This window comes from Neodiprion virginianus, chromosome 2, assembly GCF_021901495.1.
Source record: "Neodiprion virginianus isolate iyNeoVirg1 chromosome 2, iyNeoVirg1.1, whole genome shotgun sequence".
NCBI classification, from domain to species: Eukaryota; Metazoa; Arthropoda; class Insecta; order Hymenoptera; family Diprionidae; genus Neodiprion; species Neodiprion virginianus.
Genome location: NC_060878.1, coordinates 328,176 through 344,425, shown reverse-complemented (window position 1 = coordinate 344,425; position 16,250 = coordinate 328,176). Strand labels below are relative to the sequence as shown.

The 16,250-nt window shown below is 39.3% G+C and overlaps 3 protein-coding genes across 4 annotated transcripts; 1 reads left to right on the top strand and 2 right to left on the bottom strand.

Annotated features, from left to right (window-relative positions):
• Positions 1–739: 739 nt before the first annotated feature.
• On the top strand, positions 740–4,699 carry LOC124298352 (probable cytochrome P450 303a1). 2 transcript variants are annotated; one of them, XM_046750229.1, is made up of 10 exons: positions 740–778; positions 1,661–1,746; positions 1,807–2,058; positions 2,176–2,659; positions 2,820–3,000; positions 3,100–3,208; positions 3,324–3,504; positions 3,583–3,700; positions 4,274–4,412; positions 4,498–4,699. In XM_046750229.1, the coding sequence occupies exons 2-10, from the start codon at positions 1,662–1,664 to the stop codon at positions 4,683–4,685; spliced, it is 1,737 nt and encodes a 578-aa protein (XP_046606185.1). In that variant the 5' UTR covers positions 740–778; position 1,661; the 3' UTR covers positions 4,686–4,699. The 2 variants fall into 2 exon arrangements, with proteins under 2 accessions (XP_046606185.1, XP_046606186.1); XM_046750230.1 differs by having other exon boundaries at positions 4,274–4,422; positions 4,498–4,671.
• A 198-nt stretch (positions 4,700–4,897) lies between these two features.
• On the bottom strand, positions 4,898–9,116 carry LOC124298356 (alpha-1,3-mannosyl-glycoprotein 4-beta-N-acetylglucosaminyltransferase B). The gene is made up of 9 exons (XM_046750237.1): positions 7,585–9,116; positions 7,404–7,450; positions 7,033–7,343; positions 6,818–6,948; positions 6,639–6,746; positions 6,342–6,535; positions 6,098–6,234; positions 5,912–6,027; positions 4,898–5,674 (listed from the first exon to the last, which is right to left on the bottom strand). Exons 1-9 carry the CDS (start codon positions 8,116–8,118, stop codon positions 5,645–5,647), a joined length of 1,608 nt encoding a protein of 535 aa, XP_046606193.1. The 5' UTR covers positions 8,119–9,116; the 3' UTR covers positions 4,898–5,644.
• Positions 9,117–9,744: 628 nt separating this feature from the next.
• Positions 9,745–16,245, bottom strand: LOC124298350 (nose resistant to fluoxetine protein 6-like). The gene is made up of 12 exons (XM_046750223.1): positions 15,764–16,245; positions 13,777–14,033; positions 13,402–13,622; positions 13,028–13,310; positions 12,068–12,228; positions 11,802–11,970; positions 11,475–11,671; positions 11,256–11,394; positions 10,925–11,120; positions 10,685–10,827; positions 10,401–10,534; positions 9,745–10,184 (listed from the first exon to the last, which is right to left on the bottom strand). Exons 1-12 carry the CDS (start codon positions 16,092–16,094, stop codon positions 10,151–10,153), a joined length of 2,265 nt encoding a protein of 754 aa, XP_046606179.1. The 5' UTR covers positions 16,095–16,245; the 3' UTR covers positions 9,745–10,150.
• Between the last annotated feature and the right edge of the window lie 5 nt (positions 16,246–16,250).

Here is a 16,250-nt window from a genome sequence, read left to right as displayed (position 1 = left end):
GGCTGAACAGTACACGGGTGTATCTTTGGATGCCAATCTTTAGGCATAACTGTTGCGTGGCTATTTTATATACGGTAAAAATTTTCCCAATTTCCCACCATGTAAAATCATTGAGGTTGGAGAAGGGGATGTGTCCATAAACTTAAAGTGGAAATAACCGGTCACATGCCTAAGTTGTATTCATATATCAGAAGTAATAATTTTTTTCGTATTTTTTCTCCCACAAAGGAATACTGGATAACGGATGAACAGTTTAAGGTTCTGTGGTCTCTAGCGCCCAAACTATTTACGGCGGAGGGTCGTGCCCATGGAGACTTTTTTTCAGATTGCAAAGATCTACAACAGATCAGAAATCCAGACGATTTCACCGAAACCCAATCTCAGCTTAATTCTAGCCTAAGCACAATTATACAATACACAATTTCACCATGTAACCAGAACGGTAGCATGGAAAATATACGTTATACAATAATTATAGAAATCGCGAAATGTTCGTGTCTGGACTTTTGTTTATCACAAGAAATTGTCTTTTATATAATGAAGACAAATTTGAGAGATATGATCTCTGACGCCCTCCCTTGCTTCGACATTATAATCTCGTCTCTATATACGTTACGAGAATCAGAAAAAGTTCAATTAGAAGGCTGGAAAAGCGAAACTACTTCCAGAGTAGGGGGTCAAGCCTCGCGATAATTCGCATCCGTAGACTTGACTACGAGTATTAGTAGTTAGATTTTCTCCGCACATCGAACAACGATTACGGTACTCTGCATTGCAGGTGAGCATAAATATCATACAATTTGAATGCTGTAAGCAAATTGAGCGTTTACACTTTCCACCCCGTCGCGGTCGTGGAAACAGCCCACGTTGTAAAAGAATATTTTAGACGAAAATATTGCAGATCTTGACATGTGCTGATGTGTTTACAGAAAATTTTCTACCAGCTAATGCACGTTTAAAAGTAACAGAAGTTTCGTAAATTCTTTTATCCAAACTGTTAGTAATGTCGATAAAATTAGATTCGTTTTACTGTAGCGACGCAATACAGAAAACATCTTTCCGGACTTCTCTCTATACATTAATTTTTAATTGCGAAAAATATTGTGTTCAATAGTTTCAGAATAATTTATGACGTTCATTATTGTTAGAATGGTACACTGCAGTGAACAAAAATATGGACCATTATATAGTTGCATAACTACACTGCAGAATTATGGCAGCGAATGGTGACCATAATTTCAGTGTTGCCTCGTATGCACAACTTTCTCCGTCCGCGAGAGAATATACCAGTTTCACTCTTATACATAGACACTTATCTGCGACATATTCTTCCGGAAAAACGTCATGCGTCATACTTGAATTACATATACGCAGAAGAAGAGAATTCGTTGAAAAGACTTTTTATCCCTATCCGTTTTCTTAACTTATGCAGCAATTAGCCCATATACAAGTTAGATGAAAAATATGCTCTTTTATAGGACCGTTTGAATTTGACTGATTTCTTATATGGAACATTATTCGAGTATACGTTGTAAAGATACAGGGCAAACTAAAGCGCAGATTATCATTGCGTAACATTGCAGTGTACGTAAGACTAGAGGTAGATAGTCTACATTTAGAGATTTTCCTAGAGCATTTACACTTTCTTTTCTATTTGCAGGATGTTCTTGCAGACCATTTCAATAACGATCTTAGCGTTCCTCTACTTTTACATAGGGTCGCGAAAACCGAAGGGCTTCCCTCCAGGTAACGTACCACGCGTTCGGTTGATGGTTTATACAAGCATGTAAAAACAATATGTCCTAGGACCAATATGGTGGCCCATCATCGGCTCGGCTCTGGAAGTATCTCGTATACGAAAGGCGACGGGGTGTTTGTACAAGGCGTGCATGGTTCTTTCGAAGAGATACGGTCCGATATTTGGCATAAAGATCGGGGGAGACCGCATAGTCGTACTGAATGACTACGAGACTATTCAGTCAATGCTGAACAACGAGGACTGCGATGGTCGGCCAGATGGATTCTTCTATCAGGCTAGAACAAGGGGGCAACGCCAAGGTCTTTGAACACGCATTAGGCGGGACTACTTGAAAATCTGCCATAGCGAACAAGAATTTTATTTGAAAGATATACAGAGAATCGAGAATGCAATTTGCTATCGCTTGAACTTTTTAGGAATCCTTGTTACCGATGGTTCTTTCTGGGTAGAACAGCGTCGATTTTTACTCCGTCACCTGCGAGAATTTGGTTTCGGTCGCGATACGATGGCTTCGTTGATCGAAGCAGAAGCCGTTCACCTTGTTGAACATTTGAAAAAAATTTCCCGAACAAAGAATCGAGACTCAACTCCGAGCACGGAGCCCAGGGATGATTGCTGTCGCAGTCGCATCAACAGTGGTCAAATATACCAGCTTGGGAGTAACGGCGCGATTGACGAAAAGGAAAAAAGTCACCCCGACTCGAAGGATTCGAATCATGGGTCAAACGATGTTCGGACCAGTCCAAAGACCACCTTGAAAATTGAAGACATGTACGTTAAACCTGAGGACTACGCCGAAGTCAGGAAATTGTCAGAGTCGGGAGAAATGATCATTTCGATGAACGAAGTTTTCGGCGTTCCTGTTTTGAACACCCTGTGGGAAATGATAGCCGGAAAGAGGTGAGAGATATTGCGAATAGACATGATTCTTCTGTTCTCTCGTCAGTGACGTAGATTACAGTTTTGTAAAGAAAATGATAAGGTAAATTTCATCGGTCTCGAAACATTAATTAATATGCCTAAAGTAAATTCGAGGCTCAATTTGACCAACTTTTTACAGATATAGTAACGAAGACAAGAAGTTATTACACCTACAGAGATTACTCAACAACTTATTGAAAGATGTCGATATGACCGGGTGTCTCTTCGGTTACTTCCCAATTTTGAGAATTCTCGCGCCAGAAATGTCTGGCTACAAACAATTTTTAGACGTGCATCAGCACATATGGGATTTTCTCAATGTAAGTGAATCATGATGAGGCTGCGAGCGTAATTCTACGACAAGTAGCCAGCTGGTGGAGCATTTTCGTTTTACAATATTATCCTTAAAAATATTTCAGGAAGAGTTGGAAAATCATAAAACAACTTTCAATCCGTCCCAGGTCAGGGATTTGATGGACGCTTACATAAATATGCGACTGCGAACAAGTAACAGTGAAAGTTATACAGGTGCGTTTAAAAATCACCGGTCATACACGTCTGATTCACATTTCCGTCCGATTTATTCTGAAATATGAAAACACGTATATGAAATAAGTCCCAGTAAAACAATAATCTTACACAGAATCTCAGCTGCTGGCAACCTGCTTGGATTTGTTCATAGCAGGCTCTGAGACCACCTCCAAAGCATTGGAAACGTGTTTTTTATACCTCGTGCTTTGCCCGGAAGTTCAAGAAAAAGCGCAGCGGGAAATCGACGCGGTTGTTGGCAGGGACCGATTACCCACGCTAGCCGATCGACCTAGGTATGATATAATATGAAAAAAACAGATGCTACATAAATTGTCGGATCAATTAATGTAATCAAGTGTTGTGAAATACAGAATGCCGTATGTCGACGCGATTGTTTTGGAGTCGTTGAGAATGTTCATGGGCAGAACGATGAACATTCCTCACAGAGCGTTAAAAGACACGATTATTGCTGGCTATCGAATACCAAAGGTAAAAACACATCAACATCATCACATCATGGTTTCCTTAGAGATTGTAGTGTCATTTTTGAATCATGTTGAAGCTGGTGACATTATCGTACCGTTAGATGTTGAGCAAATTCGTGATTTCGCAGGTTTAGAATCGTCTGATATTCAGTAAGTCGTAATAAGGCAGGATATCCCCATATTTCTAAAACTCGGTCATTCTAAAATTGGAAAATAGTGCATTTTTTTCCAATGTTTCGTTACGGTAACGTTACTAACTTCAACCTCGTATTTTTGAAAGGCTACAATCTTGCGAATAAAATTAGTGTATGATACACGGAAATTGTCTGATCGAAAAAAATTATTTGAAACCCTTCGGTTTGTTGGAAAAAGTGACACGACCATAGTTTAATTAATTGTTCTGAATTTCAATTTCAATAGAATAGTAGAAATACTATCATCACGTATTTGAATGAAATTTTGCACATTACGAATTTTTGATCAATACATTACATTATAATCCCGCCTCTGTTCAAATTCTTGGACGGAGAGTATAGTGTACGAGTGTATTGCGAGTCATATCATGTCAAATTTCTAGGACACAATGATTGTTGTGAATTTCAATGGAATATTGATGGACGAATTTTGGGAAGATCCCGAGATTTTTCGACCAGAAAGGTTCATCAACGACGCCGGAACGATTACTATACCCAGTCGATTTCTGCCCTTTAGTTACGGTAAATCCCGGTAAATTATACGGGAAAAGTAAGTAAAATTTAGTCTGCACAGAGAAATTATATCTGTCTACATTTATTATTTCAGGCAAGCACCGCTGCATAGGCGAAGTATTGGCGAAAAGTAACGTATTTCTATTGACAGCTACACTTTTGCAAACGTTTACATTTTCGGTTGTGCCCGGAGAAACAAAACCGACGATTGAATTTATCGACGGCGTAACGATCAGCCCGAAGCCATATCGAGCTCTCGTCAACCTCAGATTTAAAAAATAAACGCTTTTCCTACAGTGGTGGCTATGTTTCGTTACTTGGATTCAATACCGAGGTTGCAACTTTTAAAGAAATATCTGCAAAAGGGAGTGAAAAAGCACGCATGTATGTATGTTCATTGGTAAATGCAGGGATAGGTACATGCCTAAATTTTCGTCAGTTATAAAAGTCGGAGGATCGGGAGATGTACGAAAAAAATAATTATAGAGGTCAAGTTTAGAAGCATAAAATTTATCCACAGTAGAGAAGTGGTTTATTCAATATAAGCTTTGTTCCAAACATCATCTTATCTTCATAAAATTTCAATTAATCTTATTAAAATACATCCATATAATTTTTTGTTCAGATCTCGTGAAAGACAATTGTTAACGCACATAAAAACTGTTTTTGCAAAAACTGCAATAAATATTGTTTGCGATTATTAAACTATCAAGAACTGTTAACGAAATTACATAATATGTACAGTTGTATAATCACCAAATACCTACATCGGGTACTCGGAATGGCGAAAGAAAATGCAATTTCTCATACAGATCATAAAATATCCAGACAAAATTAACCACAATAATGTAAAACAAAATAAAATAAGTAAGAAATAAATAAATCTCAAAAATTATATGCAACAAACGACTGTACCTTATGTCGCCTAAGTACGTGTCGAACATGTGTTGGAAATTAAACGCATCATAGAATCTTTTATCTACATCAACATTAAGAATTATATCTGTAATATATATATATATATATATGACATACACATGTAAATCTGTTATATGTATACATATTTCCAATCACTTTTTGCCTCTTCAGAATAAAAATACTATACATTGGTGCGAAATACATACGAAATATTATTATAGGTATACATATATCTGGCATGTAAATAAATTATTTGTATATGTGTTTATGTGTAATAAATGAGTTCAGTAACGAAAAAATCGGCGAGATTCTCCTTCTGCGTGTCAGCTCGGCTGCTCCTCCACAATGTGTATCTGCGTGTAATTACGAAAAAATTCATTTAGATCTCGAATATGGTAAATAAGCGTAAAACACTGCAAACTGACAAATGCCATCTCCTTAAATGACTATTACTAAAAAACCACTCATTACGAATCAGTTTATGGTAAATATGCAAGTATTTCCTCGTGGTTTGAGTAATTCAAATCATGAGGCCGAAAACAAACAGTAAAGTCAAACTGCACGTATGCAAGGATATGATTTTTACGCACCTCAGAAAGAATAGCCCAGTTGTCACTCTCGCTATGAACAGTCAGACGTAATACCGCTATTTTTCCTAAACTGCTGTCCACCGTACCTTCGGCTACTCCGAGCGTATCAAATTTACCTAGAGAAAAATATCGAATGTGATTAATAATATTTCTGTTCAGGCAATGTAATAGGTACGGTATAAGCACCTATGATGATGTAACCATCCTCCGTAACGTTGTTTGCATTTCTATTGATCGATACAAAATCTGCAGGCAAAACTTCAACAGTAGTGTTATAAAATCGATCCAATGGATGCTCCGCATTCCCACTACGGAACAAATATCTGTGAAAAATATCGTTCATAATAAAGTTGGACATTAAGTTCAATTCGTGTTTGAATGATGTAATCGAATACAGTATCATATAAAGTTATAATAGTAAAATGCACACTTCTTTATAAAAATTGGATCAATGAACTTGAAACGCAAATGGTCTCCCGGCTGCGGCAAAAGCCCCCAGAAGAATGATTCGCCTTTGTATGCTTTTTGCAAGGTGTATTGTTTATAGGGCTTTATTTGCGTTTCCACTGTCGCGTCAGGATTTATGTGCCCATAAAACAGCGTTATTTTTCCAAACTGATTGTCCTGTTGATGAAGAATAACCAAAAATTAATGAAATCTCATGTATAATTATCACGCGATTTAGACAAACTTTCTTTCGACCAATATTATCGAATTGCCTGCAAACCTTTAGTTTTTGTACTTTTCCTTTCAACGAAGAATGAGTGCCGATGTGTTGAAAGAGCGACGGTTTGTAGTGCAACCATAATTCAGCTTTAGCCATCTTACAATGTTTCTGCAATGTAAAAATCCAAGCATTATATTAGATTGCCATTAACGATGTTATGAATTCAATTGAACACTTACACTGTCTTTGTCCAAATTGCAAACCTTTGTAGACACTAGATGATCTAGCAACCAATCCACAGGCTTGTCATTGTGAAACATCAAGATAAATTGTACAAGCCAAGGTAAATCCACGCATTTGAACATTTTTCCTATAACAGAAACGGTTAGCGGTAAGTGGGACCGAAAAATGGCAATTACATGACTTTAATTTTAAGTAGAGCATTTGAATGTACCTATGAAACCCAGCTGGCAAAAATCAAGTACAAACCATTCCTCCCTTGAACTAATTTTGCGCAAAGCATAAGATTTCATGGTTGTTATAAAACTCTTTTTTGCCAGTATATCATCTTCTAGTTGAACGTAAAATGTCCCTTTATTACGAGCATACGACATAAGAAATGCAAAGTCTAGATTTTGTTTGGTCCTCCAAACGACACGCTGGTGATTGTCACCTAACGTGTCACGAAGTTTACTCAAATCAGGGTAGTAGTGCGTAGATGGAGATATCACCTCTATTAGTCCAACTTCACACTCTTCGGGGAACCTAATGAAACAAGTATTCACATGACGAATAATGTAAATATGATTTGCTGATTCAACTTACTGAACCTCAATTTGCTTGGCAACATAGGCAACGTATTCCAAGTCGGTCTGTAAAAAAAAAAAAAAAAAACCATCAGTAAAAAATATTTGTAATTATTTGTAATCCAATTGTCGCATAATCATACAGGAATTGTTCCATTAACAAATTTTGCTTTTACAAATTATAAATAGTATCCTCTCACCTCAGCTACGAATACAACGATAATCGTTTCAGCTGCTTCTGAACTGCTCATGAAATCGATCAAGTTCTTAAGCGTGGCGAGCAGGTAGCTTTGAACTTCTCTCTTGACGGTTGGAACACCGAGCACAACACTGGCTCCAGTGCGACCTTTACCTTGAAAGAAGGCTGGACGAAGGCTATTAGCATCGTATAGTAAATGAGGCAAAAAATTGTAAATCGACGGTAACTTGATGCTGGTGTTGTTGGAGCTACCGTTGTTGATCAAAAACTGGATATCAGGAAGAGTATGGCTGCTGTCCAAGAGTTGAGACAGCTGATGCGATAACAAATTAATCTCCTCCTGACTGTTCATGTACTTGGCGTTGAGGTGCTGGAGCTTTGCGTGCAACTCCGCTATGTTGTTCTGCAGGGAAGTTTCCTCATGCATTTCAGGTGAAGATATGAGATTCAGTATACAGCAGGGCACCAATATAACAATGAGAAGGAAGAGACAGCGGCGCCGTATCGGAGTCAGGGTGACGACGTTCGACACCATCCTTTCTATACTTTGCCTGGCGCAACGATCATACCTGTAGCTTTGAAACAATCGTGTTTCTAGGCCACTTTCCGAACAGCGAGCGAGTTTCAAAACTCGATACCCTTGCACAGTTGCTTAGGTCTGAACATCAACCCTCAACTCATATTTTCTAGAGTCGCCGTTATTTTGGGAAATAAGTTTCTCTCTTGCATCCCGTGACATTACTATAGATTTAAGTACTTGGCTGCGGGTTCTAACTATAAAGTAAGAAACTAAAACTCCATTCACATAACCTCAGAGAACCATGAACGTCGCTCTGAACATGAAAAAAATTATTGTAATACGGAACGATAATACATGAGTATATCGATTCGATGAAACAGGAAAATATCGCTTGGTTATTGTAATTAGCTACTGCAAGCTAACCCGGTGGTGAAACATCGTTGCAATCCAGTATTACGGTGCTATTTACACGTTACAGCGCTGCAATCTTGCTCGATCATCGTAACCGTCGTTCTTGCACTCATCCTTGATTTTAGGTTATATTGCACGATTTTGTAACCGCTGTTTCACTTGTTTCAAACCGTCATTTCACACCTTCAAACCACTATACGGCCATAGAACACAAGGTGTGGCAGAGTGCACAGTTCCCTGACCTTGTTTACCACTCATGCCTTTTTCACTGCTTTTGAACTGTCAAGTTACGATGGTCACACGTATGTGCGCAATCGGCAGTTCACGTTACCCTTGCCAGCCTTTTTACCTTAAATTAACGCGGTCAAGTTGAAACGGTTTGCGTATGAAACCACCAACGACGAAACGCTTCAAATTTACGCAACACAAACACACGTGTTGTCGGGATCGTTGACACGATGCATCGTACTAATGAACGCAAATTTTTAAATCTAAATACGCTAAGTGTCGCATCTACTGTGTAATATTCATGTTTAAGCGCTCAATTTTATGACTATCACTAATTCTTCCGTAAACGTTCCTTCAGTCCACACCTTTTTGACGCGACACCAGGTTCAAATATGGCGAGCGCCAGAGACAAAAGCGCGTATTTGTTTAATTTGAAAACTGCATCATTTCCTGTTATGTTACTCTTGACTGTATCATAGTGAAAAATTATTACGATATTATAGTAAAGGTAGAGGATATTATATTTACGTGGATTGCATACAATTTTAAGAATGTGGGCACTTCGTGTTTGAATATCGAACAGTACGCATATGGGATATATATGTTTTATAGCCTAGTATTGTACTTTTATTCGTATAGATCTTGATATGAATAATCAGGTACTTAGCTCCACGTAGATCGCATTAAAGCAACCCAAGGTAAAAGTTTTTTTTATCGCTACTTGCATCTTCGATGTCCAAACCAGATTCCAGTTTCATCACGTTCCGCAGTTGCCATTTGTTTTAAATTGTTCATGAAGCCATTTACGGTTCCACCTTGTGATGCAAGCAATCGAAAATTTCGCACAATTTTGTAGATCAATCAGCAAATGGTGATTAAAATATTCGCGTAATACGGTATTTGTTTTCTTCTTTCTTTGGCATTCCTTTTGTTTTTATTCGTCTATTGAAATTTACGCACAGAACTTTCACAAATTCACCCCCCAGTTTTGTATACATTTGATTACAATTCTGCACACGACAGTTGTTTAATTTCACGTGTGCAAGCTTAACAACTACAAATTTATTTTTGTTGATACATGTAACTTGTTTTTCTCGGTGTCAACTTACTACGATCCACTTACTTGATTATGAAATTTTATTTCACATCTTTGTTCTAGGTCACCCCAAATCCTGTAAGTATCACATGTATTACAGGGTATAACACTAGAACGTGACATTTGTATAAGATCCTATGGTAATCGAGATAAATAATTCTATGTACAAAAATAACATGATACGAAATTACAAACTAGGGTATATGCAAGTATTCACACTACAGCATCGATGTACCAACTACGAGTTTACCTATACATATATTGTACAATATGCAAAGCGGCAATTCGCATAATTATAGCCTTTGGTCGTTTTCAGTTGCTCTTTTTGATGCCGTTGGAATTCGATCTGAAAATAAAAAAATAAGATGCAATTGTACCGTAGTTAGAGCGACAATGTTCTAAATTTTTACGCCAGTCATCAATATCGAGTAGCAATAGTGAAATTTATATCTGATATACCCTTATATCAGCTAGTACCAAGAAGGTGGAACTTTTGCCGACCCGGTTATCGTATTATGCAAGATGTATTATTTATATTTATATTTCTTGTAAAGACACTCACGCTTCCGCGGGATATTTGGTTGGTCGTTTCGTGAGTATGAACTTCTCAATCTTTCGTATCGGCCCTTCGACAACCACGGACAGCAGCAGAGATATACCAAAGGTGTAGACCATGTCTGGCACGAATTCCCAAAGCTGAAATGTGGAAAATTGTAAAACTTGCTCGTTCGTTTTGCAATACACGATGTCGTTAAGAAAAAGTCAACTCTATGCTACCACGCAATTACGTATGAATGGCAACATAGCGTGCATTACATATAATGTATCGAGTGAAACATAACTTACGCAGCTGTTAATGGCAAATATGCGAGGGCTTCTAGTAGCACCGACGTCGTAGGATTGCTTAATATTGTGGACAAGATAAGCACCGTAAGTGAGTCTCGCAAGGGGTGGGACCCAGCGTGGTGTCATAAAGTTGTAATGAAAGTCTGAAAATGTAACGAATGAAACATTTGACCATCCTGTATATCCAAGCAAAACATAATTCCCATCGCGTTTCGGAATCTGCAAGATCCTCCAACCTACCCAAACCATCCCCAATTGTGATCAGAACAACGATCGAACATACTCCAAGAGCAAACGCTGCTCTGTGGAACCCAGCGTAGGCGGCTGTCTCAAGTGGATGCAGCTCACTATTGGGGTCGAAATACTTGGTAGCCAAATACTGGCTAATGACAGTGAATCCGACTGCCAGTAAAATAAAAAGAAATCGTGACCAACCCTGAAATGCAGAATGATATATTTTTTTACATGAATGGCAGTAGTATTGGCACGACACCTTGTGGAAGAGAAATGATCAAGGATTCAATTTCTCGTCGTCAAGTTTTCTTTTTTCTTTTCCTCTTAGTATCATTACCTTGGGGAGTCTCCACGTGGCATCTTTATGGTCGTAGACAATTGCCCCAGCCAATACGCCAACCATGTAGGGACCAATTCTCATGTGTGATTTAATATAGTGACCGACGAAATACGGATCATTTCTAGCTTCCCGCATGCTGGAAGACGAGAAAGAATTGTATGATGTGGCTACGATTATGATTAAATTGTTCCGTCACTAGGCGTGAATTTTACTCACAAAGGCAATCCTAGGAATAATGGTTGCTGGTCCTGAACATAGGTAATGACGAAGGGAATGGCAATGCCCAATGCGATCAAACCACAGAGGAACGGGTAGCCCAGTCTTCTCGGAAGTTGCCAATAAGCCCATAAGACAAAGAGTCCCATGATGTGAAGGTGATAATCCACCGATAAATACCAGGATTGAAACATACACTGTGAAAAAGCGTAGAGCAGGTGTTACACGTCAATTTCTTACGACCTATGGTCCGATCAACAGAATGCACGCATTGACTGCGACAAAATGGTGAAGATCAGAGAGCATCTGGAACGTCGCAATACTAACCATCTTGTTGGGATGTACGTAGTTGTTAATATACAAGAGATTAGTCCACCAATTTTTCGCGCAATTATCCCTTTCAAAACCCACTCTGGCTTCCCAGTACGGACCGGATCCCATCATCGGCATCACGGTAGCATTGAACAAGACGACTAGCATGTAAAGAGGTGTCAACCTGCCGTGATACGAAGCGAATCTTTATCTCTAGATCTTTCTTTATCATCGTGTAGTTAATGAATATGAGAGCCTGCATATGCGTACGTTGAACTCACCGTAAAAATCTGATCAGTATGAGCGCAGTGAAATTCAACCGTTTACTCCGATCAAGTTCACGAAGCACACCGTAGGCCAGAAGAAGACCTCCGACACCGAAGAACCCGTCGACGATGATCGGTCCGTTGAATATTATCGAAGAAAAGGGTACGGCGTAGGCCTGATGGAGCGAAACGAAAATACCGGATAATCGCACAGTTAACGTCCCAGGTAGCACACTGTTGGCTGTTAGTTGACTTAGTATCGACAGAAATTATCAGTCAACTATTTCAAGTCAACTGGGAATAGGTATATTACGAGCCTATCGTTTCACTGTACACTGGCTAAGAGTGCGCGAATGTCCTCTGAAATGTTGTGGTAAAGGCAACACTCGGCACCAACTATTATTAGGTTTTCAGTTGACTGTGAGCAGTCAAGACAAAAAGGCGATAATTTGCAAGTTGGCTAATTACGTGGACTAATAGTCATCTGGCGTCAAGTATGAGGTAGCGATTAGTCAGTCTGACTGCCACCAGACGTTGACGTTCATTCGGCACAATGAATGCGCTCACATAAACAATTATTTGTCTGTAAAACATCACAAACCTTCACTTGACTTTCCAGTGGTAAGTGGAATAAGGTGACAACGGGTTGTCTAGTCGAATCACCTTATACTCGACATTTCAGAGGAAATTCGTAAACATGAAGTATACCGCATGTCAACTTTAAGTCCAGTTTTTTGATGATTCATAGCCATTGAATAATAGCCGACGTTTTGACTCATTTATGCCAACAATGCGTCGAAATTTTTGTAATTCGATAAATAGTCGACTTTTTGTAGTCGAATGACAGCCAGCCTCTGGATAAGTGTGCTAGCTGGGAAGGGCTTACACACGAGTCGGTTACTTGATTTGTTAACGAGTATAAGGTACGTAATGTACGATGCGCTCTTATTACTCCTACGAGACACATGCATTGACCTTTTCGAGGTACGTTGACTCCACGAGCGGGTAGCCGCAGTACTGCATCAATCTGTGACCGAATATTACGCATGCCATGAAGAAGAAACGGATCAAATTTATGCAATCGAGACCACGATGAGAACTCTCGGTGAAAAAAATAGAGCGCAAGTTGCGTCGTGCGGAAAAGCAGAGGAAGAAGTCTCCGAGTTCGTTGTCCTTGGCTGGTTCCTTCAGAGAATAGATGCTGATGTCGTACCACGAGCCTGCTACCACGAGGACGCACAGCGCCACAACTATGATACTGGATGGGAAATTGTTCGTTATGTTCTTGTTCGTCGGCTCGATCCACTCACCGGATATCAAGAGCATAAAGTAATTTTGACTTCTCTTACAGAAAAACCTTTAACCCCATGGTGAAATCCTTGGGGACATCGCTACGTGCTTGGCAAAGCGATGGCTTCACTGTAACATTCAGGTCTATTTCTCGGGCGTCCGCCAACTCCTTTAAAGGATCCGTCAACGCCGCCGCAACATCTTGAGAGCTGCAGCTAGCCGGAACGCAAAGCGACAGGTACACAGAGTGTCGTTTGACACGGCGAAAGTCTCCCCTGTACTGTAGAAACAAAATAAAATTTTAAGTAGGGTCATAAATGTATGTACGTACGAGGATGGACGGGACTCTTATGCGTGTACTTTGAATTGATAATTCACTTGGATAAAGCTGCAGGGCTTGGGAGTGAATCCTCTTGGTAATGAGAGTCGCTTACGTCAATCGCGTTCCAGACGGATAGATTTGGGTCAAAGTCGAGGGTGAAAATTTCCGGGCGTTTCGGTACCACACCTTTCCGCTGGTAACGCAAGCGAACCAAACAGTAGCGACCCTCGACCTCGTCAGGCTCTTCAGTGTCAGAGAATTCATCCGGCGGAAGTTTTGCTCGTAAGTTGTAGCATTGGTCGAAGTTTCCCAAATGTTTGGTATGACCGTGTAGCACGCCGTCTGGATGCTTCGTTGAGGCGTCGAACACTGAAATAGTATTTTTTCACTTGACCATGCAATGCAAGCAATTAAATTTTTTTTTTCTTTCTTTCGCCGGAAAACTCAGCAACCTTTATAACTATCCCTTGACATTCTTCACCGCAGTCGTAGTTAATACTGGATGTATGTACGTAGCAAAAAAAATTCTACCGTCCAAGTGCGATGGTTCAAATTTGTGATATCATCTTGCTTAGTTGATCACCTCCATACTTCGCTAAACATATAGCTGATTATAATATTACTTGATAAGATAATGAACGATAATGAGACACATGAACTTATTACTGTGTTGGATAATATTGATTCACAGAGAACCTTCTATTCTTTAATTCCATTAACAGACAATTTGCATACATTTACGTGTGCTTGGCCGTAGATATAATTATTGTGGGCACTCGAGGCCTGCATCCAGTTTCATTGACGTCAGATAGTGTAAATCAATTGAATATTAATAAAAGTGTGATGTTGTTCGACTTATAAAATGTGTACAGATAATATATGCAAAAACTCAATTAAAGAGGAAACTTCAAGGAACAATCTCACTTGGTATCTGCATATAACGTTATATGTATAAGGTATACCTGTACTCTTGTACGAGATTATGTTATGCGTGGATGCAGAGCGAGATTGTGATACTTTAGTTACACACGTATTGTTCGCAATTCATATCATGTTACATTTTTAGGCTGAAAGTTATGAGATGCTCAAGGATCAAATTGAATCAAAAGTATAAATGCATCTGCAACCAGTTCATGGTCGCGTCGTAATTACTTCAACGTCTGACTGTTAGTTTTTCTGCAGTTTCATAAATGCGGTGCGCGTAATGCGTATGGTATATGAAAATATGCAAACGTTGCTTGATGACGATGCGAAATTATAAATCAAATTAAGTATCATGTAACCATTAAAATTTCCATCGATAACGATCCAACTTACGCAAGGATCACAAAAGGTATCGAAGAATATTTACATCTCCTAGTTTTTACCAATCGGTATAACTACATTAAAAATTTTTATTACCAATAATATCTTCAACGATCGCTAATTGGTACAAAAATAATCCTCAGTATGAGTGAAGGTCGATTTACGACTCCAAAGAATTGATTGATTAATTCGGACTAAGTGCTTGTTAACCCCTGATACATCGCAGAGTTGGGAGAATTTAAGTAACCTTTATTAACTCATTATACAACATACATCAGTGCAACAACTTGTACTGATAGTCGGTGCGGGAAATATCAGGCGTTTGCTATAGCGGTTTCGTAGGCATGAAGCAATGGGTTAATCGCTGGTGAAATCTGGTGTACACTTTTTCAGAAATCTTCTGAAATCTTCTATAATCTTTGAAATCTCTTGAAATTCCCCTTTGAAAAAATCCTTTGAAATCCTCTGGAATCATCCGAAATCTTTTGAAATCTTTTAAACTCTTTTGAAATCTATTGAAATCACTGAAATCTTTGTAATCTTGAAATTAGGTGTACCTACATGAAATCGATGAATGATCAACCCCTCGTTATGCACGTAAAAACAATAGTGAAAAGATGGACGGCTAAGCTGCTGTTATTATCACCAGTTTTCGGTTCTAAGCAAGTTTGAATGCGTTACACCAGGCAGCGCCCCTAATTCATCACATTTCTAATTTTTTCAAACTGGGAAAATCAATCGTACTCGTTGCCCGCATCGTCGGTAAAGATTGGAAATTATCGAAACAAGCTTACTCTGGACGGCCCACAGCGTGGAATTGGCGAGTTCCTTGAGGTACCGTTGCACCTGTTTCCTGCAAGGACCCTCCGGAATAGTGTTTGAATTAGCGAATACCAAGGGCAGAACGGGGAAGTCGGTCCACCACGAAGAACTTCGAGAGAGCGGTACCGCCCTTTGGGAATCGTCGGAGTTCTCTACCTGCGATGTCTGATGCGATCCGAGGCTGGTTGACAGGCATAATTGCCTCTCCGAGTAGCTGGCGTTAGACAATTTATTTTTATCGGCGAAAACTGGACCGTTCATTAGGCCGAACGACATGCACAGTAGAAAAACTATCCCAGTCATTGCGGTGATGGTGAAATGTAATTTTTCGATCCAAATGAACCGTTAACACGCTATTTCGAATTTCAGTCCAATCAATTTGAAATCCAGCAGTAAGTTTACTCGCGCGTTCTCGGCAGGAGCATAAGGCACACACAGCTGGGTTCATTGTTGCTTTGA